This window comes from Hyperoodon ampullatus (assembly GCF_949752795.1).
Source record: "Hyperoodon ampullatus genome assembly, chromosome: 1".
Lineage (NCBI taxonomy): Eukaryota > Metazoa > Chordata > Mammalia > Artiodactyla > Ziphiidae > Hyperoodon > Hyperoodon ampullatus.
The window spans coordinates 194,280,841-194,306,789 of record NC_136914.1 but is presented as its reverse complement, the minus strand read 5'-3'; the positions used below and the strand labels follow the sequence as shown (position 1 = coordinate 194,306,789).

Sequence of the window (25,949 nt, the reverse complement as noted above, 5' to 3'; positions counted from 1 at the left end):
TGGACAAGTCAGTGAAACTCCTTGGGCCTCAGCTGTGACATTATAAAATGAAACAGATGGCCTAAGTCTGTTGTTCCCAAGGCTCCTAAGAACTTCAAGGGCCACCTCAGGGGAATGGTGCTGTGTCAACGTGTCTACTCAGGGAAGCTCAGCTTTTCTCTGCTTAATATACTGATGGTCTGAGAAAAATTGTTTTTCAAAAAGTGTTTTGCTCCGAAAATAAAAGTAACAAAAATAGGTTTGAAAACCACTGGTTCAATAATTTCTAACTTCCATCTCTAAAACTTTTAAGAACAAAATGGACAGGACTTATAAACTGACCAAAAAAGGTAAAAATTCTCTATTATACAATATAATATAATGACCTATAATAGAAAAATTGAAGGAGCCTGGAAACTTAACGTGAATATGTCATTTAAACACCTGATTTTAGTTACAACCTCCTGCCCTACAACAGGGTAAAGGGAAAAGTTCTGAAATAAGCCTCAAAAGACCTGGCTTCTCTTTCTTGATCTGCATCTTACGATTCACATGATGTGGTAGTTTTAAAATATGTCCATAAATTCTTTGATATTCCTCCTATCAAAAGATGGAGTCTAATTCTTTTCCCTTTGAACCTGGCTCTCTGCGGATGAAAAATGTGGCAGAATGCTGTATGACTAGATTACAGAATAAAGCTGAACTTTCTATCATGTATAAAAACAAGTAGCAAAACTGAATCCTAAATTTACATGGAAGAAGGTGCTAGTAAACTATGAAATGTCAAACAAAACTCAACAAGGATCAAACAAAATCAGTATGTTGGAAGATTAACCCTTTAAATCAAAAAACTCGGGTGTAGAAGATATTTTACAACTCATAATTCCCCATTTTCTCAGTCTATAGATGAGTAAACGAAGGGTCTCGAGGGCTAGGTTTAACGTCTAAGGTCCCAATGACAGCTACTAGTAGTAGTAAACTCAAAGACGCAGTTCTTATTTAGTATCATAATTGATGACCTGCGAGTGCTGGGCAGGTAATAAGCGAGCTACAATCTGAAGGATCCCTCTAGCAGTTCAGTACTCTGTACTGCTTCTGACTACTTCAGTAGTGGCAAGCCGTGGAAACAGGGAGAGACCAGAGTGGATTACTCATAACAGGTGGTGTTTACATCCTTGTCTATAGGATGACTTTTCTGAACATTTGGCAAAAAATAAAATTGAAGGTGGGAGAGAGAAAGGAAGAAAGAAGGGAAAAAAAACCCCACTCTGACTCACAGGACTTTAGCCATCAGAGCCAAATAAAGTGACACATTCATTAGTGTTTGGAGATGTACTTTTTACTAAGTTCAATGCTATGTGTGTTTGTAAAACTACAATGAAAGCATACACAAAATGTTCTTTTATGGGTCTAGTTATAAAAATATTCAAAAGTCCTTTTTATACAAGGTTATCTCTAATAGAATAGATGCCCTATACTGGATGTATCTTAGAGAACTTATTGTAGCCTTGAGATAGGATACAGGGTGAACTGGCCAGAAACCCAGAAAAAGTACCTCCCATATATTTCCTCATTCAGTAAATTATTTACTGAGTAAAGACTCTGTGTACCATGGACACTGGATCCTGGAGATACATAGAAATTGCAAATGCACTTACTGTTGGACTCAATTCCACTTCTAAGAAATCTTACAGATAAACCTGTATAGGAACAAAATGACATGTGTACAGAGCCATTCATTGTGGCATTGTTTACAATAGCAAAAGACAAAAAACCAACTAATTTATTTTAATAGGATCTTAGTAAGCCCAATACAATGGAATATAATTATAAAAAAAGAGTAAGGAAGCTCTTTATGTACTGACATAGAAAGATATCCAGGGTACATTAAAAAAAAAAACAAGGTGCTGGATAATGTGTAGGTAGTTACTTTACTTTAAGATAAAGTGGAAAATCAGAATGAATATTTATATTTGCTTTCATTTACATAAAGAAACACAGGAAAGAATACAGAAGACAGCAGGGAAGAGTGTGAAAGTGAGACATCTGAAACATACCTAATTTTATAGTTTTAATTTTTGAAACACAGAAGCGTGCTATCCATTCAAAAAATTAACTTTAATATAAAAAAATTAGACTAGGCTTTTCCCTCTCCAAAAAGAAGCTTAAGGAGTTTATATAGACTAGTAAAGAGATAGACGAATCAACAAATCAATCCAGCAAGGTACTCTAAGTTCTTGACAGATAATATCGCTCCCATAGGCATGGTTAAGAAAAGCTAAGTCCAAGGTTACTGAGTGACCTACAAAAGGATCTTGGAGATTTAGTCCAAAATCAAGTCATTCTCCCAGGAATCCTGGAAATGGGGTCATTTGAGGCCTTGGAGATACTTTTTCTAAGATGGAAATCCTACAGCAGTTATTGTGAGTACTTTTCTCTCCCCAGATGGCAAGTCCTGTGCTGGGTTTCTTCTCACAGTTTGTTTCCCTGTCTGCCTCTAAAGCTGCTTTTGGAGAAACTGTGAAAACTCTGTGGTACTTCACCTGCAAATAGATCACAGCATCCCACCACACACAGATCCAGCACCATCTGAGCTGAAGACCACTCTGTTCTCTTGGCTCTTTCAGAGCAGCAAAGAGCATGGGACGCATTTCTCCAGAGTGTGTAAATAGTGCACAGTTCATTATGTCACCTCAGGGCTCTTCTAGAGTAAACTCATAAAACAGACTGAGCTGGGAGAGGAACAGTGCCCCGGAGCACTGTCAGAGTTTTAATGTCAACTCTTTCTGAATTACCAAGAGCGCAAAGATATTTTAAAAGGTTTGGAGAGGAATAATTTCCTTTCTTTTAAAGATGGCCTGTGCTGTTTAAAGATGTTTTAAATAATCTGACAGGAGCATAATCACTGTAGAAAGGAAGGTACAAAAGAGTAAGAGAGGATGTAGTGCTTACCACCCCACACCATTACTTACCATTTACATTGTTTTTCTGAAGATGTATCATCCCCAGCAGCTGTTATAGTAGGTAAAACTCCCACACTTCTCTGATCTTTAAAAGGACAGCCAACTCGAGAGGCATACCTAGTCATGTGATCTACAGGGAGGAAAGGCATCCCTCAGCTGTTAGGTAAACCCACGCTGGGCTTTTGCAGCTTCTCTAATACCACTTGAAGATCAGACGGGGAGACAAGCTGTTAGAGAATACCCAGCACAGGTCCCGCTAAAGGGAGGGAAATTGTAATAAATGCCAAGAATGAGGCATCTTTGAGGAAACAATCTTATTGGCAAGAGAGGCTTCGCAAAAGATCATGGAATTATAAACATGCTTACATTCGGAAGACTTTGTCTAACTTCCCACTCAATAAAAGACTTCTTTTGCAGCAGCCTTGACATATGAACTCCATGCCGAATTCAAGCAGCATCCAGACAAAACAGCTAGGAGAAGTCAGCACTAGGAGTTCCAACATGGTAAAGGAAGTCTGCTAACAGGCCTATTCCTGTAGAGTGACATATATACAAATACTCCAAGTTTAGGGTCGGGCTGACTGCAGATTCCACAATAATGGAACAGATGAGAGGGAAGCAGACAAGTGGTGGGAGCCCAAGTAGGTGGACCACATTCTGAATCAATACATGCACCCAGGGAGGAGACAGGCAGGTGTGGGCAACATGCTGGTGAGCTGGGCTCAGAGACTAAGATAGTAGCAGTGTAGAAAGAATGGAGTATAGTGTCAGCGGGAATCAAAAGCTAAGGAATTTGAACGAACAGCCCAAACTAAGAAGGTTATGGCTATGCATCCTTTCGACTTCCTATCATTCTCCTTAGCAGACAATTCAGTGTTCATAAGGTTTCTAACCCTCTGCTGTAGGCTGAACTGTGTCAGCCAGAAAGATATGTTCAAGTCCTAAACCCCCAGGACCTGTTAATGTGACTTGATTTGGAAATAAGGTCTTTGTAGTTGTAACTGAATTAAGATGAGGTCACACTGGATTGGGATGGGCCCTAATCCAGTGACTGGTGTCCTTACAAGAAGAGAGAAATTTGGGCACAGAAAGAATACAGGAGAGAAGGCCATGTAAAGATAGAGGCAGAGATTGCAGTGAGGCATCTACAAGCCAAGGGACACCAAGAATTGCTGGCAACCAGCAGAAGCTAGGAGAGAGGCATGGAACAGATTCTCCCTCAGAAGCTTCAAAAGGAACCAACCCGGCCAACACCTGGATTTTAGACTTATAGCCTCCAGAACCAGGAGAGAACACATTTCTGTTGTTTTAAGCCACCAAGTTTGTGGTGCTTTGTTGCAGAAGCCCTAGGAAACTAACACATTCTCCAAGGAGATGACTAAGTTCATGGCAAGAAAAACTTCCATTTCCTTCTCCTACTTCCTCTCTTCCCTCAAGTCCACAGTCTGAGCAAGAAGTGCCCTTCTTTCCTTGCTGGAGCCAACACCTCAACCCCTGTGCTTGTCTTCATCCGGGATCCTATTCTCTCTGTTCATTTTATTATTTTATGTTCCTACTGCAACTTTAACCTCTCCCTGTGTCAGATCTTTTTGCTTGACCACACTACCCTGCAAGATTCCACTGTTCTAGTTTCTGCTTTATAACACACCATTGTAAAGCAATTATACTTCAATAAAGATGTTAAAAAAATTTCTTTTGACTCGGCTTAAAAAAAAAAAAGATTCCACTGTTCTTTCTTTCTTCCTTCCAGTTCAGGCTACTCTAAAGGCTGTTTACACTGCCCCTAGATTCTTACCAGATTAGTGGTAACACCATTTATCAGCTCACAGCTCTTTAAGTCAGAGGTCTTGGTGGGTGTGGCTGGGTTTTCTACTTGGGGGTCTCTCAAGGTGGAAGCTGGGCTGGACTCTCGGGAAGAATCCTCCTCTGTGGTCCTCAGGTTGCTGGTGGAACTCACTGTTTGCAGGTGAGGCTGCGGTTCCGTCTCCTCGCTGACTGTCAGCCAGGGCTGCTCTCAGTTTCCAGGGACCCTCACAGGTTGCCACGGGCTGCCCTCAGGCCCTTTGGCTGTATCCCAGCCTACTGTTTCAGGGCTGGCAGCAGAATCCCTTGTGTCAAATCCCCTTAGTGCTTCCAGTGCCTCTGCCTTTGTCTTCTGCAACCAGTGGGAGAAAGCTCTCTGCTTGTAAAGGCTTTACATTACAAGGTTTTGCCTACCTGGATAATCTCCCTATTTTAAGGTCAACCAATTAGTAGCCTTAATTAGACCTACCCCTTAACTTTTTACAGTTTGAATTCTCCTCATCCCATCCTACTGAAACTGTTCTCAAGGTCACCAATAAACACATTAACCAACAAATCCTTGGCTCTGCCTCAGTGCTTACTCATCTTGTCCTCCCTTATCAATGGCATTATTGACTAAATCCTCTTCTTTAAATTTTCTTTTCCCTTGAATTTCCAAGTCATAGCACAATCTGGGTCTCTTAGCTCCTTCAGGGCTCATTTCCATTTCTTTTTACCAACTCTCCTTCTTTTAAACTACCTTTGACTCTCTTTTCCTTTTTCTGTCTCTGCCATTCATTAGCTACATAAATTCATGCAGGGCAAGCACTTACAACTCTCTGTGGCTTAAGTTTCCTTACCCTTGGACTAGGAAAATAATTCCTATCTCAGGCTGCTGTAGGGACTACTGGAGTCTATATCTGTACAGTGCTTGGAATTGTGGCCGACACGCAGTGGGCACTATATGAAGTGGCTGGTGTGGCTGCTGTTGTTACTGCTCTGGTGCACCCACTCGCCCAGCTCTTTCCAGTCCTGAGTTCTCTCTTGTTTCACCCTATGCGATAAATACTTTCTAAGATCCCCTGATGAATAAGGGGACTGCCCTAGGCTCTGCAGGGGTTACAAAGGTATTTATTCCTTCATGAAACATACAGTCTAGGAGATTAAAGTACACAAGTGATACTACACAAGGTTGAGAGACGAAAAGAGGTGAGAAAAAAAACCCTAAATTGTAAGAAGGGAAGAATTACATCTGGTTAGGGAGAATCAATAAAGGTTTAATAAAAAGGTAGCTTTGAAGAACAGACAGGATCTGACAGGTAGAGAAGAGGGGAGAGAGTGTTCCAGGCAGTGGGAAAAAACTGCAAATCTCTGTGGTAAAAAGGTGTGAGGCATCCCGGAGAATAGTTGAAATCTAAGTATGTAGGAGAAAGATGGGAGATAAAGTTGAAAAGCTGTCATATTACGAATATCCTTGCGTGTCAAGGTAAAAAATTTTTATTTAATTTTGGAAGCTAGGGAGTATGGAGATGATGTAATTAGAGTTGTGTGATTAATGTGATATGATTAATCAGGCAAGAGAAACAAGTCAATCACGAGTTTCCTCAGTCTCTCAGAACAAGAGTTCTGTTGTCAGAAAATGTGGGATTGAATTGTGGTTCTGTCACTTAGCAGCATGACTGTGGCCAAGTCACTTACCCTGTCTGAGCCAATTTTCTTATGGGTGTGAGAAGCAGAATTTTAAGATGGCTGGACGATTCTCAGCCTCCTAGTGTTCCATCCTGATCACCTTGCATAACATGACAAAAAGGGTTGTGCAGATCTAATTAAGGCTACTAACTGGTTGACCTTAAAATAGGGAGATTATCCAGGTAGGCAAAACCTTGTAACATGAGGCCTTTATAAGTAGAGAGCTTTCTCCCACTGGCTGCAGAAGGCAAAGGCAGAGGCACTGGAAGCACTAAGGGGATTCGACACAAGGGATCCTGCTGCCAGTCCTGAAACAGTAGGCTGGGATACCGCCAAAGGGCCCGGGGGAAGCCCGTGGCAATCTGTGAGGGTCCCTGGAAACTGACAGCAACCCTGGCTGACAGTCAGCGAGGAGATGGGACCTCAGTCTCAACTGCATACAGTGAGTTCTGCCAGCAACCTGAGAACCTCGGAGGAGGATTCTTCCCCAGAGTCCAGCCCAGTTTCCACCTTGAGAGACCCCCCAAGTAGAAAACCCAGCCAAACCCACCAAGACCTCTGACTTAAAGAGCTGTGAGCTAATAAATGGTGTTGTTTTTAAGACATTAGGTTTGTGATAATTCGTTAAGCAGCAACAGAAAACTATACGGCAACGATTCTAATATCTATTCTATTTTATGTGATTGCTCAAAGAAAATTACATGAAAGGTTTCCCTAAATTGTAAATATTATACAAATAAAGGTTACAGTTAGTATCTAGTTAATGTCTAAAATAGAAATCATCTCTCTCAACTTCTCTCCCCCATCAAATAGGCTCCCTTTATTTATGGTATAATGGTATCACAATTATAAGTTTGTTTTGTTGTGGGTTGCAGGACTGTGACATACGGGCACTGGTGCCTCCTTAGAGTAAGACTGAGGTAATGAAATATGCTTGTGTGTGTGTATGTAAATAAAAGACGAAAGACCCCAAATAGCCAAAGCAACCTTGAGGGAAAAAACGGGCCTGGAGGAATCAGACTCCCTGACTTCAGACTATACTACAAAGCTACAGCAATCAAGACAATATGGTAGTGGCACAATAACAGAAATGTAGATCAATGGAACAGGATAGAAAGCCCAGAGATAAGCCTACACACTTATGGTCAACTAATCTATGACAAAGGAGGCAAGGATATACAATGGAGAAAAGACAGTCTCTTCAATAAGTGGTGCTGGAAAACTGAACAGCTACATGTAAAAGAATGAAATTAGGACACTCCCTAACACTGTACACAAAAATAAACTCAAAACGGATTAAAGACCTAAATTGTAAGGCCAGACACTATAAAACTCTTAGAGGAAAACATAGGCAGAACACTCCATGACATAAATCACAGCAAGATCATTTTTGACCCACCTCCTAGAGTAATGGAAATAAAAACAAAAATAAACAAATGGGATCTAAAGAAACTTAAAAGCTTTTGCACAGCAAAGGAAACTATAAACAAGACAAAAAGACAACCCTCAGAATGGGAGAAAATATTTGCAAATGAATCAATGGACAAAGTATTAATTTCCAAAATATACAAACAGCTCATGCAGCTCAGTATTAAAAAAACCAACAACCCAGTCAAAAAATGGGCAGAAGACCTAAATAGACATTTCTCCAAAGAAGACTACAGATGGCCAAGAGGCACATGAAAAGATGCTCAACATCACTAATTAGTAGAGAAATGCAAATCAAAACTACAATGAGGTATCACCTCACACAGGTTAGAATGGGCATCATCAGAAAGTCTATGAACAACAAATGCTGGAGAGGGTGTGGAGAAAAGAGAACCCTCTTGCACTGCTGGTGGGAATGTAAATTGATAGAGCCATTATGGAGAACAGTATGGAGGTTCCTTAAAAACTAAAAATAGAATTACCATATGACCCAGCAATCCCACTACTGGGCATATACCCTGAGAAAACCATAATTCAAAAAGACACATGCACTCCAATGTTCACTGCAGCACTGTTTACAATAGCCAGGTCATGGAAGCAACCTAAACGCCCACTGACAGATGAATGGATAAAGAAGATGTGGTACATATATACAATGGACTATTACTCAGCCATTAAAAGAAACAAAATTGGGTCATTTGTAGAGACGTGGATGGACCAAGAGACTGTCATACAGAGTCAAGTAAGTCCGAAAGAGAAAAACAAATATCGTACATTAATGCATATATGTGGAATCTAGAAAAATGGTACAGATGAACTGGTTTGCAAGGCAGAAATAGAGACACAGATGTAGAGAACAAATGTATGGACACCAAGGGGGGAAAGTGGGGCAGGGGTGGTGGTGGTGGTGGTGGTGGTGGGATGAATTGGGAGATTGAGGTTGACATATGTACACTAATATGTATAAAACAGGTAACTAATAAGAACCTGCTGTGTAAAAAAATAAAATAAAATCTAAAAAAAATAAAAATAAATAAAAGAAGAAAGAAATTATCAAAGGCAAAGGTTGATAAATGAGACAATATAAATACTAACTTGCAAGAGTGTAGAATAGGTCTAGCAATCCTTTGGAGTGTCAACAGAAAATATGTGCAAGAATAATTTATGCCATGTGCAGCTTATGGACACAGCAATTTACCAGGAACAAGGTCCTTAAACATTTTGAGGTTTGTTTTTTTTTTGTCCAGGTGTGAGGGACATTTAAACCTTTGAAGATTTGTTTTGTTTCATTACAGGGCAAGGGGCACTTAAAATTAAGCAAGTACTATATGTTCCCTGTGATAAAACAATATAGAGTTGTATAAAGAAATAGAACATATTAATAATATCCACCCAATCCTACTTTCCTGAGGAAACCATTAACAGGCTGGTGGGCATCCTTCCATACTTCTTTATTCTGCTCAAAGAAGTATAAAAGGTTTCCCCACACTTAAAAAAATTGGAGTCATATTCTACCTATTACTGTGTAACTTGCATTTTTCATTTTACAATGTATTATAAGTATTTCTCCTAGAAAATTTATATACCTGTCATATCTTAATAAAAGCATGGTATTTACAATATGGATTACCATAATTTAGTCAACCAATTCATTTAGATTGCTTCAAATACCACTATTATAAACAATGTACATTCTTTCCATAGGTCTTTCAACATACGTTATTTCCTTAGAATAACTTCCTAGAAATGTTAACACACGGTCAACGAGTATATGAACATTTTAAAAATTGAATGTATATCAAATAATTTGCTCTCCAGAAAAGTTGTATCAATTTCCAAGCCCTCTGTTCATAAAGGTGCCCATTTTCACACTCCCTAGACACAGATACACATGCCTTCATTCTCTGCCACTGAGTAGGGAAATGTTAACTCCTTGTTTTAATCTGTACTTCCTTTAATACTAGTGAGACTGAGCATCCTTTCACGTGTATTAATTATTCATATTTCCTTTTTTGATTGGTCTGTTCATACACTTTGTCTTTTTTTCCTAATGAAATGTTCATTTTACTGATTTATTAATGATCTCTATGATTCAAGGATTTGTTTTCACTGACTATGACATCTTACTTTAACTTTGTTTATGACCTTCTAAAATTCCTATAGAAGTTTTAAATTTTCTTGTCTTCAAACTTTTCAATTTTTTTGTTTTATGGCTGTTCACATTGTTATCATTCCAAGAATTTTATTATAAAAACAATTTCCTGTGTTTTCTTCTAGTACTTTTGTAGTTTTTAAAAATCTAAAGTTACTATTTTCAAAAAGTTGGCTAGTTGGCCTAATTCCATCTTTTGAATAATTTAATATCATTTATATACTATGTTTTACTGATCCATCTGATCCATCTCCATGTATTTGGCTACCTTGGTGGTAGTCCTACCATTGGTACAGCTTTATAATATATAGTAATACGAAGGAATGGGTTCCCTCATTACTTTTTCTTGCATCCTCTCATTTATTCTTATAAATCAAATAGAGCATCATTTTCTTAAGTTTCCCCCCAAAAAACTGTTGAAAAATTCATTGAATGTTAGAGAGTAAATTGGGTGTATCTGACATCTCTATGATATTTAAGTTTTTCCATTCAAACCACCTTTTAGTCTTCTGATAAAGTTTCATAGTTTTTCTTTGTATAGGTTTTGCTCACTTTCTCCTTGGTTTATTTCTAAATATTTCATATATTTTCCATTAACTCTTCTGATTGATTACTGCTCAAATAAAGGAAAGCTACTGAATTTTTTATGTTTTTATTGTGTCAGGCTCCCTAACCAAACTTTCTTATTCATGAGCTTTGTATGTCATTCTCTTACTCTAGGTAACAATTACCTAAAAATAATGATTTTGCTCCTTTCTGTAAATATTTATAGCTTATTTTTTATTGTATTAACTAACTAGACCTAGTAGAACAACAATGAATAATTAAAATCTACTTTTTAATAGTTCAATAATATACTTGTGCCAAGATACACATACTACATATACTTTTAATAATTGTAACTACATTAATTTTTAAAATTAAAAATTTTTTACCATTCTTGATGTTAGGGAAAACAAGATGTGTAGGTGAACTTCTGTTTTCAGCGGCTTCTTTCTTCTGGTTAACAGTTGAAATAAAACTGCTGAAAGTAGAAATCTGGCCTTTGGATCCCCTGTCCAAACCCTAAAAACAGAAAAGTTAACACTGCAGCATAATTCCTAGTCACTCTATTTAAATTGTTTTATTGCAAAAATCATAAACATTTAAAATAGAGGTTTTAATCTGATGATAGATGCACGATAGATAGATAGATAAAACCTGTATATATTATTGACTTACCTTTTCCAGACCAAATTGTTTTAAGTATAAAAGGAAAAGAGTCATGCCATCTAACTGCTTACAGGTTGATAAAGCTTGGAAATGGGGATAATAACAGTACCTTCCTCAGTTACTGTGAGATTTAACTGAGATAATGCGTGTAAAACAATGAGCAGAGTTCCTTGTCCACAGTACATGTTCCATTCATGTTAACTGCTATTTTAACTTGGTATTTAGGTAACACTGTTTTTGTGACCTCCACAAATATTTTTTCAGTAGTTAACATGCATATGATACTTCGCAGGTTGATTCATTAAAGGCTTTCTTGTCTTGATGCAACTTCAAATGCTCAGGTCAAAAGATAAATCTTTAAGAGTTCATTTATTTCTCTAAACACGAGATTGGACTTTGGGTGTAAGGGGACTTAAGAAAAATATGGCTAGGCATTCTTTGCTTTCAGAGTAGAGAGTTTTTCATTTCCTCCTTCCTCATTTACCAGACTGATTTCCACTTAGCTTTTTAGAATCAACTCAGATGCCATGTTGCAAAAACATTTACACTAACCAAATATTCACTATCCCACATCGCCCACTCTCTTACAGCTAAATGGATCCATCTGATTAATTCTAATAGGCCAGAAGCAGAAGTGATGTCTGCCATTTTTGGACCAGAAAGTACTAATGCATTTAAGGCTGGTGGGCCAATCACCAGTTCCTCTCTCTTTTCTTCCACTGCAGTAATCCCAGAGGCTACAAACTGAGATGCTAGAGCATTCATTGGCTTGGGTCCCCGAATCACTATGTGGAGCAGAGCCACTGCTGACCAACATTAGATTATACCATCAGCAATAAATGCACCTTTACAATTTCAAACACTGAAACTTGGGACTACCTTGTAAATGCAGCCTAACCCATTCTATCACAACTTCTCTGCAAAGCTTTTTCTGGTGGTCACCATTTCCACAAAAATCAATCACTCTTATTTATACTTGTGATTTACTTAAATTATTCCACTGAAATTATAATTGGTCTCATACTGGTCCTTCATGCTGGACTAGAAATTCCTTATTCATCACAGAGCTCGACGTCCAGGGAATCCTGTGCATAGATCCTACACTTCAGAGTAAATTTATTGTTTTTCTTTTTAAGAGATTAGTATAGAAAAATAACCCAGAAAAAAAATTCAGATACTATACACATAGAATTTAAAAGTTTCTGGACTTGAGATTTCTAGAAATTAGTTATTTAACTCCTTTATTTCATAGATGAGGAAAATGGAATTGAGACTCACCTAAAGTCATTCAACTAACAAAGCCACAGAGATGTGAGGGGCACTAAATGAGAACTTGAGGAATGCTTCCATAAGGAAAGTACATATGCGATTTTGTGTGTGTGACATCTTTGGCTGCTCAAAGAATTTGGGTTTGTTTGTTTGTTTGTTTGCTTTATTTGTTTTTGCTTGCTTTTTGGCTAGATTTAGGCTCAGTGAAGTCTGAATCAATATTTCTGTGTTAGGATTAGGCTACATGATCCAGCCTAAAAAAAGTTAAACATACTGCCCAACTGAAATAAAATCATCTTCTAACAGATGTAGGATATGAATCTGAAGTTTCAGAATCACAGACAACGTCATCTAGCGTCTTGTACAGAACATATGACACGCTGAGTGTTCCACAAATGGTTACTCCTATGATAATAACACAATAAAACAAGTCATGTATTGAGTACTAGGTATATGCCTACTATTATATTAGGTGCTTTAATACAACATTCCTATGAGTTGCATATTCACACTTCATTTTACAAATGAGGAAACTGAAGTACCATGCCGAAGTTCACAGAGCTGGGAAGTGGGAATTCAAACTCTAGTCTGAATAACCTTAATGTCTGTATTCTTAAACCACTATAGCTCAGAGTTTCTCACTACAGTAGCTATCACTTATTAAGGATTTATCATGCGGTAGGAAGTATGTTACACATATCAGCCTGTTTTCACAACTCTTGTGGTGGATGTTATCTTCTCTACTTTTATAGATATATGCTGAATGAAATATAATAGCTTTAGGAGCAACTCACCTAACCAGAGGAAATTAACATAAGCATAAAAACTAACTGTACTTTAGGAAAATCTGTGATATTCTAGCACTCTGGGAAAGACTCAATATTTTATTTTTCTCCCCCTTCCTCTACCCCTTCTTTTTGTTTTGTTTTTTTTCCCATACGCGGGCCTCTCACTGTTGTGGCCTCTTCCATTACGGACCACAGGCTCCGGACGTGCAGGCTCAGCGGCCATGGCTCACGGGCCCAGCTGCTCCGCGGCATGTGGGATCCTCCCGGACCGGGGCACGAACCCGCATCCCCTGCATCGACAGGCGGACTCTCAACCACTGCGCCACCAGGGAAGCCCTCCCCTACCCCTTCTTAATAAAAGGAGATCCCAAAGAACATTGCTTGGTTCACTTGTGGAATCTTCAAATAATTAAAAAAAAAACCCACAAGTAATTGATTCAATCAATAAAGCCATTTAACAACTATCAGTTCTAATCCTTAACAGATTTATAATGTAGATTCCCAAAGAGGACAGAGAAAATTGGAGAAAGAGATTAATAAAATAGCGATATGCAGTACTTTTCTATAAAAGTCTTTGTAAATTACATAATTTGCATAATCTTGGTAAATTAAAACAATATGCTCAAGTTCACAGACCTAGCTAATTAGAAAAATAAAATTAAAATAACCTATACATTTGAAAAAGTATATCATTCCTTGTTATAACTGCTCCCTGCAGTGGAAGCCGTGGAGTCCTAACCAATGCACGCCAGGGAAGTCCCTAAACCAATCTTTGATAGAAGAATAATTGCTGGCTCTGTTCCATCATGAAACACTTTTTAAAGTCATAATATCTCACTATATTAGAGTCTCTGAAGTAAAATTTTTTTAACTGTTTACAAAATTCATTATTTTGTAATGTTTACAAAATTCATTCACAACATATTTTAAACTACTAGCTTTGCAACCAGCTGGAAATGCTAGCATTTTAAATCATGTCAAGTAAAAATTAATGTTGCATTCTAGCTATTAGATAAGTGAGACTGGCAGAAGTTTTATTTATTATAGAGACAACACACACAAACGCATAGGTAGATGGATTCTACATAGAGCTCTTTGGTTTAGTTGGCTGTGCAAAGTTGTCATAGGGGATCCAGTCACCAGGATATGTTAAATTATGTTCAGTATCTTCTATTTGAGAAGAGATGTACATAATGTTATTTCAGAAAATGTTCCATACAATAAATGATTGGGTATTCTAAAATGTCCAACAACACTTGGCTAGTTGGAAAATTCACTTATGTAGAATAAGTGAATGTAGAATATCTGTCATCAGTAATACCAAATAAAAAGCATTAATGGTAATAATACAAAGGAAATTCTACATACACTAGCATAGTAGTTCTCAAACTTTCTAGTTTCAGGACCTCTCTGCATTCTTAAAAATTATTGTATGTACGTACAATTCCTTTTAAAATAGAATAAACCCATTTATGGACAATTAAATGTTTTCCCAAACAAAAATCAGTGAGAAGAGTGGCATGGTTTACATTTTGCAAATCTATTTTTTGTTTGTTTGTTTGTTTGTTTGTTTTGGGGGGGTACGTGGGCCTCTCACTGTTGTGGCCTCTCCCGTTGCGGAGCACAGGCTCCGGACGCGCAGGCACAGCGGCCATGGCTCATGGGCCCAGCCGCTCCGTGGCATGTGGGATCTTCCCAGACCAGGGCACGAACCTGTGTCCCCTGCATCGGCAGGCAGACTCTCAACCACTGCGCCACCAGGGAAGCCCACAAATCTATTTTTATATCTGTTTCTGCATTCAATTTGTTGCAATATCATGCGTCACACAGAAAACTACACCGTACACTCGAGAGAACGAGAGAGAACAAGACAACACAAATAACATCCCAGTATCGTTACAAAGGTAGTTTTGACCTCATGGACATCTAAAAGGATGTTGAGGACCACATGTTGAGGACTGCTGCAGTAGGAATAAACAGTAATTAGAACAAAGAATGAATCTAAGAAATCTTGGGAGAACAAGAAGACAACATTTAAATCTGCACTAATACAACCATTTGCTACTGAGCACTTAAAATGTGCTAGTAAGTGTAAAATACACAGTGTTCAAAGGCTTAGTATGAAGAAGAGCTAAAATATCTCATTAAGCGTCTATATTGATTAAATGTTGAAATGGTAAATTTCTTGATATACTGTATTAAATAAAATACATTATTAAAATTTATTTTACGTCTTTATTTTTATTCTTTTTAATGTGGCTATTAGAAAACTTGAAATTACGTATGTGGTTCACATTCTATTTCTATTGGACAGAGCTGATATAGATGAAAGCATACTTTCCTAAACTAGATCCAATCCAACATACAATCTTAGGAATTAGGACAGAATTATTATTCTGATTCATCATTTCCCTGCATCATTCTGGAAGAAAAGATTTGCTGGACAGGTAGCAAATTTAAATACGGTATAAAAGATAGACAAAGAATCAAAGATATCTGAAGTAATAAAAACTGAGTTTCTTGCTTTGGTCATTTCAGGTATGTATATAGGGACAATGGCGATCTGTACACTTCGGTCACACCTCAATGAAATTTATTTTTCAAACCGAAAGATGAATAGTTCGGCAATACATTAAGTGCTCTTAATATAAAGCAGGGATCCTTCAGTCTCAATGAGTCCAGGGAATACCTATGATGCATAGAAAAACTACTTTACAAAAGACTTGAGTGGCTTCCTGAGATACTGAACAAATGTTACTATGTCAAAAGATTGGTGAACAAATGTACATTTATATGTTTTAAGTTAAAATAAAAAGCACTGAATATACTTTGCTTTACCAACTTTTAAAATAAACTGACCTAAACTACCAGTTAGGGCCACACCAGATGAGAGGCCTTAACTGTATTTAGAGTCTACAAAGGAGACTATTTGAGGCCCTGTTCCTGGGTAAAGATATTTTGTTTTTCTTTTTTTTAAATTAATTAATTAATTAATTTATTTATTTTATTGCGGTACACAGGCCTCTCACTGCTGTGGCCTCTCCCGTTGCGGAGCACAGGCTCCGGACATGCAGGCTCAGCGGCCATGGCTCACGGGCCCAGCCACTCCGCGGCATGTGGGATCTTCCCGGACTGGGGCACGAACCCGTGTCCCCTGCATTGGCAGGTGGACTCTCAACCACTGCGCCACCAGGGAAGCCCTGTTCTTCTTTTTTGTATGTTTCTTCACAGTTCCTTATTAGGATACTAGGTTATAAAATCAGTGCTCTATATCCTTCTACTAAGATGTGAAAAGTTGGCTACTTTCAAGGTGTGAAGAATCTCCCTCCCCAACTAAACAGCACCGGCCCAAGTGAAATTACTTTCTTTAAGTGATATAAACCACATCTTTCAAAGGAGACTAGGAAGGATGTGGATTCTGAAACAAAATTTTAACACTCAAAAAAAAAATCACAATGCGATTGACCTTATAGATAACTGAAAACTAACTCTACTTAATACAGAGGAAATGTTAGTCCTGATGCTCAGAAATTTCAGTGTTTGCTTATCAGAAAGGTAAAGTAGCTTGGGTGATTTTATTCACTTATTTGACAAGATGGGAAAAAAAGAAATTGCATCAACAGATTACCCTTATAGGATAAAATACTACTTTTAAAATGTGTGATTTGAGGTAGTCACAATTCTCAACCAATTTACTGTTCCTTAATAAAAACGTCTGGATCAAAACCAAGTTAATTTGAAACATAGCTTTCTTTAATGACTAGGTTCAAACTTCACAATGACTTTTCAATTAAGCTGAATTAGTAAAATTTTAATAATTTCTATTTTTAAAAGGCACAGACATTTATTATAATTATTCCCTGTAAAATGTTTTTTGACTGCTTACTAAACTGCCACCAAGTTATAAATATCAACTTAAGAACAACTAGTTATTCATATAAGGCTTAGCAGTCTAACATTTTTATAGTGCAAGAAGGGATCCTTGTCACAGGAGAAAAAGTAGAAAAATCCAAACTTTCCAGAGCTTTCTCAGCTCCACCTACTTCTTCATTCATCTTCTGTTGATCTTTCGCTACTCTCTCTTCCTCAATTCAAGTAAATATAAGCAAGTTAATTTCCAAACACTATGCCAAACTAAGCTGCTACACTGGAACAGTGAGCAGTACCCCTTTCTGAAGCCATTACTTTTCCCTTTCAGAAAAATTCATATGTACCATACCCCAGCCCTGAAGAGTTCAGAGAGCACATGACATCCCTTAATTCAGAGAGTGCTCATGTGTGTGTGTGTGTGTGTGTGTGTTTGTGTGGAGGGGGGTGGTGCAGGAAGAGGAGGGAGTCAGGTAGGTTGATAAAGGTAGTATCTGTAGAGCTTGAGGCTTGATATAGAAGGTTGTAAAGCAGTTCCCTAGTGGCCTAGTGGTTAGGATTCGGGGCTTTCACTGCTGTGGCCCGGGTCCGACCCCTAGTCAGGGAACCAAGATCCCGCAAGATGCGTGCAAGTCGCAGCCAAAAAAAAAAAAAAAAGAAAGCTTGTAAAGGAAAGTACTGAAGCCACAGGACAGGATGGGAAAGGGCTGGCTGGCTTACGTGAATGCTTACTTTGTCAAGGCTCTTTCTTAAATACTTTATGTGTATGAACTAATGTAGTCTTCTTATCTACCCTGTGAGGTAAGTTCTATTACTATTTTCCCCATTTTATAGAAAGGGAGCTACAAATAGCAAGGCAGTATCATACTGGACACTTCTAGAGGTTTTCTGGTTCATAACTTATGGGTTTTTAAAAAATAAATAAATAAATAAATTTATTTATTTTTGGCTGCGTTGGGTCTTCATTGCTGTGCACGGGCTTCTCATTGCGGTGGCTTCTCTTGTTGAGGAGCACGGGCTCTAGGCGCGCAGGCTTCAGTAGTTGTGGCTCGCGGGCTCAGTAGTTGTGGCTCGCGGGCTCTAGAGCACAGGCTCAGTAGTTGTGGTGCACGGGCTTAGTGGCTTCGCGGCATGTGGGATCTTCCCAGACCAGGGCTCGAACCTGTGCCTCCTGCATTGGCAGGCATATTCTCAACCACTGCGCCACCAGGGAAGCCCCTGATTTGTAACTTATATGACCATTTTTCTTCAACTGTAAATATAGTCAAATTATGCATGTCCTAACATCCTGAGTTAATTTTGAATGGGAGGATAAGTAGGCAACTACAATATGGCTTTGCAATTAAAAATAAGTTGGCAGACGACTTTACAACCCACTCAAAATTAGACACACCTTGGTTATGTATTTATGTAGCGACAGCCTTCCCTTTTTGTGTCTTATGACTCTCTGATCACTCTTCTTTAATGAGATTGCTTTATTTTACATAGAATTTAATGATACGTTCATACCATAATTAAAACTGATATTATCAGATATTCTAGAATACATATTTCTCTCCCGTAACAGTTCTATCTCTAGTACCAAAGTTTTGAACAAATTTGTCACTGGACCACATCCTTTTTTCTAAACTAGGAAATACTGCTATAGGTACAGGTTCTTTGAACCCCATGGTCCCTGACCACAGATACAGAGTACATGGAATAAGGCAAAGAGCATGGCATTTTTTTGAGTCAGAAAAGTCTCAACTGAAACCGAGCTCTGCCCCTCACTAGCCATTTTACCCTCTGGCAAGGTATACTACACATAACCTGACTCTCAGATCCCTGTCTGTTAAGTGGGAACAGTATCTTCCTCATGGTCACAGCAGTTAGGTGATTGGCTTTGGTTGCACTAACTGACTAGATGAAAGATACATGGAAAATGCCTGAGTAGGTACTGAAGTAAATAGTGGCAATTACTTGTATTATTTACATGTATTACACATATGCATAAATGATGCACTTTTATAATATCTGTGGTTTATTAAATTGCTTAAGACACTTTTACCACCATAGCCTTCATTCTCTCCCATCTCATCTCGTTTAAAAAGGGTACAAAATTTTCCAAAAATAAGTTTGTTCCAAACACCTAGATGGGCAAGTTTTATCGAAGTTCAAACATACACGTTTATTTGGAATGCTGTTGGCTGGATTGCCTTTTTACGTAAATGTTTTTCTCTGAGAGAACTCATCTGCAAACTTTAGAATCCTTTTTCTTTATTAATCTTCCTTCTCTTTCATCCCTGTTATCTAGGTTCCACTAGATTCCACTTCATGTGGATTCTTCCATCCCTTATACCTTATCACATGGCCACAACTCTAGCAGATGCCCCATCATCTCCAGTATGAACTGCAGAGCTCCTTCCTTGTCCTCTTTCTCCTTCCTCCTCCAGTCTAACTACCTCTAATTACTACCACTAATTTCATTATGTTGTTCCTCTATTTAAGAAACTCCAATGGTTTCCTGCTAAGAACAGGAAAAAAAAAGTCCCAACTTCCCCACCTGCTGATTTGGTCCAGCCCCCATGCAATCTCACTTACCTCCCACAAGTTGCCAGCATGCTTCCATTGGGCTTACTTTATTACTCCCTAATTCTTCCCTTTAAGCCTCATTCACATTGTTTTCCCCACTGGATTACTTTTCCCACTTGCTTTTGCCCATCCAAATCCTATCATCCTTCAATGGCCAGCCAGCCTAAATAATTACCTTTACTTTAAGCCCTTTCTTTGCAGTTCTGTACACACTGATTTCCTTTCTCTGATCTCCTATAGAGCAAATTGTTTCTATGGCACGTGGTGGCTTTTACACATTGCTTTGCTATGCTGTGTTTTCATATGTCAGCCCTGCCTACCCTGAGGCAGGAATCTTTTTTTTTTTTAAAAAACTTTGTGTTTTCTGTAGCATCTAACCCAAAGCTCAACATAATAGATGTTCAATAATTGGTAGTTACATTTTGGCCCAGAGGTTCCATCAAGCCCATTTACACACTCCTGACACAACATGTACAAACTTCTCACTCTTGTTACCGACTTCCTACCAAATCCTCTCCACATACCTTAAGCTTTGCTCTCACCTTCCCCCTGCTTGACAAGTCTCCTGCCCTTCATTGTGGGCAAACTTCCCTTTACCATCCTAAAATGATTTCCTCCATTTCCTTTCACCTCTCTGACCTAAGTAAAGTCTAGCTCTTTCTTGAACCCTATGCCATGGAGAATCTCCCTTTCTCTTCTCACCTGATTTAAATGATGAAGTAGAAAAACTCATCCTCACTTATCACTATTATCTGCTCCTCCTTTGACCCTTTTCTTCTTCCCCATTCACCAATTTTTTCTAACTTCTGTATTACAGCAGCAACTAATTTATAATATTCTTCTCCACTCTAATCTGTCAACTTCAGTAAATATTCACGTCGTTAGCCCTTCATATTCCTTGTTGCCCTTAGCTCTGTAGGTCTGTATCACCTCTCCACAGCAGCAAGGCCAAACCCCGAACACTGACAGCCCTCTGAGGGCTCTATCTTGGACCTGTGAGCATCTCTAACTAGAACCACCTTTACTGCCATTTCTCTCAATTCCCACTACATCTGATTTCTGCTGTGCCTCATTCACTTAATCCATACCTTTCACTACTCCATTTCAAATGCTGCTCCATTAACTAAGCAGACTCGGGGCAGTGTACTTAAAATACAGACTCCAAGGAGCTTTTAATTCACTACACAGAGCATCAATTTTCAATCTTAGCTACATCTGAGGATTTAAAAAAAAAAAAAAGATGCCTGAGCCCCACTCCCAGAAATTGATTTAACTGGCCTGCATTTGGGCCTGGGCAATGATGGCCAGGTTTGAGACCACCATGTTAGGCACTTACTGGCTAGAATGGACTTCCTGCACACTTAGGCAGTCTTAGGATCAATCATGTTCAGCCTGTCCTTTCCTGCACCCTCAATCCCAGCCCTGCACCTTTAAAAGAATTTTTGGGATACAATCCCAACTCTTTAAGCTTAATTAGGGTCATCATAACCTGACCTTCTACTTATTTCAGGGAACCATCACTCTAAACTATTTCCAAACTCTCACAGAAATGTGATACAATGATTTTTGGAAAAAGCTATTACTGTAGGGCTACAGTAATTGAGTAATAAACTCAATCTACATAGACAGAGCTGTTAACCTGGGGCAAAAAGGAAGAATCACTAAAATGGTTCAAAGAGATAAGTTATTGATGGCAATCAGGTTCCTAAGCAAACCTCCAGAAGCTCTATTTGATCCACATGGAGGCTGGAAAACAACTAAGCAGGCCACAAGCTGTTTTTCCCTGCCCCCCACACCAAGGCATTCCCCACCTACAGATGGATTCGGACATTGTGCCAGCTCCCTGGTTTTCTCGCCCTCTGGAGGACCAAGCACAGATTTTCTTGACTAAGGCTTTACATTGCTATAGCTCAGAATTCCAGCTCTAGAAAGCTCTTTGACAAATACACACCACATATCATCATCGATAAGTTGCTCATCTCTCCCTTGCTCTCCTAACTCTTATTGCAAAACCTAAGTCCTTTTCTCTCCTGATGTGACTCAGAACATCAGTGCTAATGATAAACCTCTGTCATTTCTAAGAGGCTTAAATTCTGAATGCCACTTAAAAAAAAACAAAAAACAAAAAACAATGCTACCAACCCTGCTTGTAAGGCACCAGAAACTGCCTTCAGAAATCTCAAGTGTTTCTATTCATTCGTATCCTCTTCTGATTTAACCTATGTCTTCTCAAGGTTTTATTCAAGATCTTAAAAAACTTCTTGAATTCTATTCTTCTGTTTGTCTAGTAGTACAAGTCCATATTCCTTTATTACACTTCCAAAATCCTCTAAGCTCTTAAAACTGAAAGAGCTTATTTGGTGATAAAACATGTACCTGATCTGAACTCTCTGACAGTCCAAGCTGAGCTGAACTGACAGGAAGCTACTGATAGACCTTACCTCATTTGGTGTGAACAACACATACATTTCACGGCAGAGCTGTTCATATGCTTGATTATGGGGAACTGGCCAGGACCCCACTGTGGATATTATACATGATATATGTACTGAATTACCTTTCTAAAATCAGAAGAACTCAATTTCAAAGCCCCAAGGTTTCAGATAACAGTCTGTAGACCTGTATCCACACTGTATCAATTTCTCCAAGTTTTTATTTCAAGCCTTCAGTTTTTCAATTACACAGAAATAAATAAGTTTGGGGGAGCGTGCTTACTTGAGGACCTAAACCCATTCACATAACTGTTCCTATAAGCATGTATGCATTCACTGTTTTAAACTAACTTAGAAATGAACTGTTGAAACACTGCCTATTTGCCAGTTAAGAACTTCCCAGGTAAGCTCTGAAAGCCCAGGAAACCAACAGCAAGAATTGGGTCTACAAGCAGTTGGGTGACAAATTCCTTCAAAGTATTTCCCAAGGCAATTTCTACCCACAACTCCAACTTATCAATCAACTGTACTAATTTTTTAAAGTGTCATTTTATCATTTATCATTTATTTTAAAGTGTCTACACTCTGCTGTGCTCATTTAACGTAAAGAGCTTGTTCTAACAATTTCCAGTTCACAGTCCTTACACATTTTCGAAAAACCTACCAAATCAAAACATTATTCCTATAATACTTTAGAGTGAGCTATTTTAGTAAGTTCTTAGTCATTTAAGAGGGAGGTTTTAAGAAATGAATTGCAAGCAGGAATAAGCAAAATGTACCATGGTCTCTAAACTTTTACTATTTTGTCACGCACGGCTGCATGACAAGTCATGCGCTTTAAATGTACTAAAGTTTCAAGAAGTATTTAAATATGATGTCAAATAAAAATCTCAAAAATCAGAGGTTAATTTTGTGTGTCTGCTCCAAAGTAAACAGTCAAAACCACCAGTAGAAACGGGGAAGGGGGGCTGTCCCATTACATCATCTGGCAATATGTAGTTTGAAGCCTGAGAGCGCTCTCCAAATAATCCTTAAAAAAATCCATCTGGGAAATCATCCCCGTGAAGCTTAGATCACTTGAGTTTAAATAAAAGGTTAAAAAAGCTTCCCCACCTTACGTCACACGCCTGTATCATATGAAAAATAAAACCACCATCGAGGCTGACAGCAACGGAAAGGTCACAATTAGGTGGAAACTCGCCGCAGAGCCTGTTCAATCTGATGGGGGAACGGAAAGAAAAGCGAGGAAAAGGGGGAAATATTCGCTCTCCCAAGACAGGCAGATAGCTCAGCGGAAAACCCACTCCCGCCTGCCTGACACCTTATCCTTATCCAACAGATGATGCCGACTCCAAGATGCTGGTCATTTCCTTAGAGAAAGTGGGAACCCCCCAAGCCAGAAAATAACCGAAAACAGCCAGCGTATCCGGCCACCCCGACATTTCCCGAGGGTGGAAGGTGCAGATCGCGAAGTGATCACGGCTGCCCACGAGGCACAACTCTTTGATTTCGGCCCGAGAAAGGGGAGCCTGAGCGCTTCTCCCCGGGCGGGTCCGGGGCTCCCCGGAGGATACGCGGGTCCCCGGGCGCCCCTCTCCCCCCGTCCCGACCTACCGTCGGGGCGCCCCGCGGCCCCCGCCCGGCACCTACCGCAGTCGCACAGGCGCCAGCCGACACGATGGGCGGCAGCTTCTCGCGCTCCGGTTCCTTCCCTTTCTTCTCCTCGGGCGCAGTCGCCGCCACCGCCGGCGGCGCGGCGGGCGAGGGCACCCGATCCACCTCACTCATGTCAGGCTGAGCAGCGGGAGCGCTAGGCGGCGGCGGCACCGGCGGCGGCCGGGCTACTGCTGGGGCTGGCGCTGCTGGCGCCGCGGCCGCGAGAGGGCTCTGCGCCGTCGCGTCCAACCTCAGCCGCCGCTCCGCCCCGCCCGCGCCCGCGCCCGCGCCCGCGCCCGCGCCCGCGCCCGCGCCCGCGCCCGCGCCCGCGCCCGCGCCCGCGCCCGCGCCCGCGCCCGCGCCCGCGCCCGCGCCCGCGCCCGCGCCCGCGCCCGCGCCCGCGCCCGGATGCCCCGCCCCCGCCCCCGCTCGCTCCACCCGCCAGCCGCTCCCGCCTGCTGCTCTCCTCAATCGCCCCCGCCCCGCCCCCTACTGGGCTCGCGGGTCGCGCGTCCGGGACGCTGGCCGCGGCCGCCCTCGCTAACCCCTGGGGCCAGGAGAGGAGGCGCCGCCGCCGCCGCGTCGCCATGTTGTTTGCGGACTGTCGCCCGAGATGGCAAGGAGGGGTTTCGGACTAGAGGCTCGGGACTGGGGGGGACAAGGCGAGGCCTGCAAAGGGTCGCGCAGGGATAGAGCGTGCCTGAGTGGCGCCTGTGGGGCGGGGCCTCCTCTGCACGGACGGCCCTGACTTGGGGCGCGTACACCCGCGGGATCTAGGCTGGTGGCCTTTTCCTCCCCAGCGCCCGCAAAGCCGTCGCCTTGGGGCCGCTGCTTGTCCCTGCCACCCCTGCCCGCCCACCCGCCCGCTTGCCCCAGGAGAGAGGTCTCGAGCCTGCGCATCCTTTTTTAGTCGACCGACCCTTTCTAGATGCCCAGAGATCCCCCACCTACAGAGGAAAAGCCTAGGGTGGGGGGAAGGGAAATGAGACGTCGTGGGCTCCACCTTCCGCACCGCTGGGTAGGACGGCCAGGCCACACTTTCCATTCCTGTTCCTCTCGTCCCCACTTGGACTGCCAAATCCGCCTCTCCCTTCCCGTCCCCACGCGCCTACATCTCGCTCTCTCCCTGCATCCCTTTGCTGCCTCCGATCCCTTCCTTTTATAAGTTACAGATGGACAGACCCAAGCTCTGCCGCATAGTCCTTAATGTCATCATTAATATGGGAACGAACTTTAAAACCGAGGAGGAAAGCTTTTAATCATGATACTAAACCACCCCCAGCCCCGCCTCCATCCCCACCCCCACGATGAAGCCACATAGACATTTCCTTTCCTTTCCGCCCCTCCTTTTGCTTTTCTTCAGTCTGCTGGAGCTGCGGAGACACCTGCTGATCTAAGGGAAGGGAGAGAGCAAGAATGCGCTGCATCGCCTATTAAAAATAGGGAATTTCTTGACATTCACATCTTCAGATTTTTCGGTTGCGGCTTTGTTATTTTACTTGAGATTGAGTGAATTTTCAGATCAATGATACCGAGATCCAAATAACCAAAAATATCTCTGAAACATGTTTGGGACGATGTTTGGGTTATCTATTATTTTACATAATTCAGAGTTATTAGCATAACTAAGTACTGGTTACAGTGCATCGTGAAATGAGGTTCCATGTTTTTCAAACCCAGACTTTGTAACAAGCAGATCTGAAGCAAACCATGTAATGAATATAATAATTAGTATTCCAGATTACCTTCTAAATTGTAAATTCTGACGTTCATTTGTAGAAAGGCTTTCTAGTTTTACTATAGTTGCTGTCATCACCTATTTAAATATTAGTTAGGAAAAGGTTTGAAGTGCCGTATAGTCGGCAAAAAGTATTTCATTGCTAATTAGCCTTGGAGGGAAATGATGTGGACACATTACTTTGAAGCATTCTCCTTTCTATTTTTCTTGAATTCTTTTTCAGGATTTTCTTTCCTTTTTAGACCTCTGAAATACTCATTCTATAGGGAGGAACGTACAGTTATTTCCTACTTTTAGCAGGTCAGTATGCAGATCTTTTGATACAACAACTGAAATGTTATTTTATAAACGGAAGACTTTACAGTTCAAGATAGTCTATACTGCGAAGCTAGGTTAATAGAACAAATAGTAGGGAAAATAGCA

General features: G+C 40.4%; 1 protein-coding gene across 2 annotated transcripts in view; it reads right to left on the bottom strand.

Moving 5' to 3' along the window:
• Positions 1–23,920, bottom strand: part of HECTD2 (HECT domain E3 ubiquitin protein ligase 2) — a gene marked incomplete at both ends in the record, with an annotated part of 78,962 nt that extends 55,042 nt beyond the window's left edge. For both annotated transcript variants that reach the window (XM_079715666.1, XM_079715667.1), the window contains 2 exons: positions 10,929–11,058; positions 23,783–23,920. In XM_079715666.1, coding sequence (XP_079571792.1) covers positions 10,929–11,058; positions 23,783–23,920 — 268 coding nt within the window. The remainder of the gene's footprint in view (positions 1–10,928; positions 11,059–23,782) is intronic.
• Positions 23,921–25,949: the final 2,029 nt, after the last annotated feature.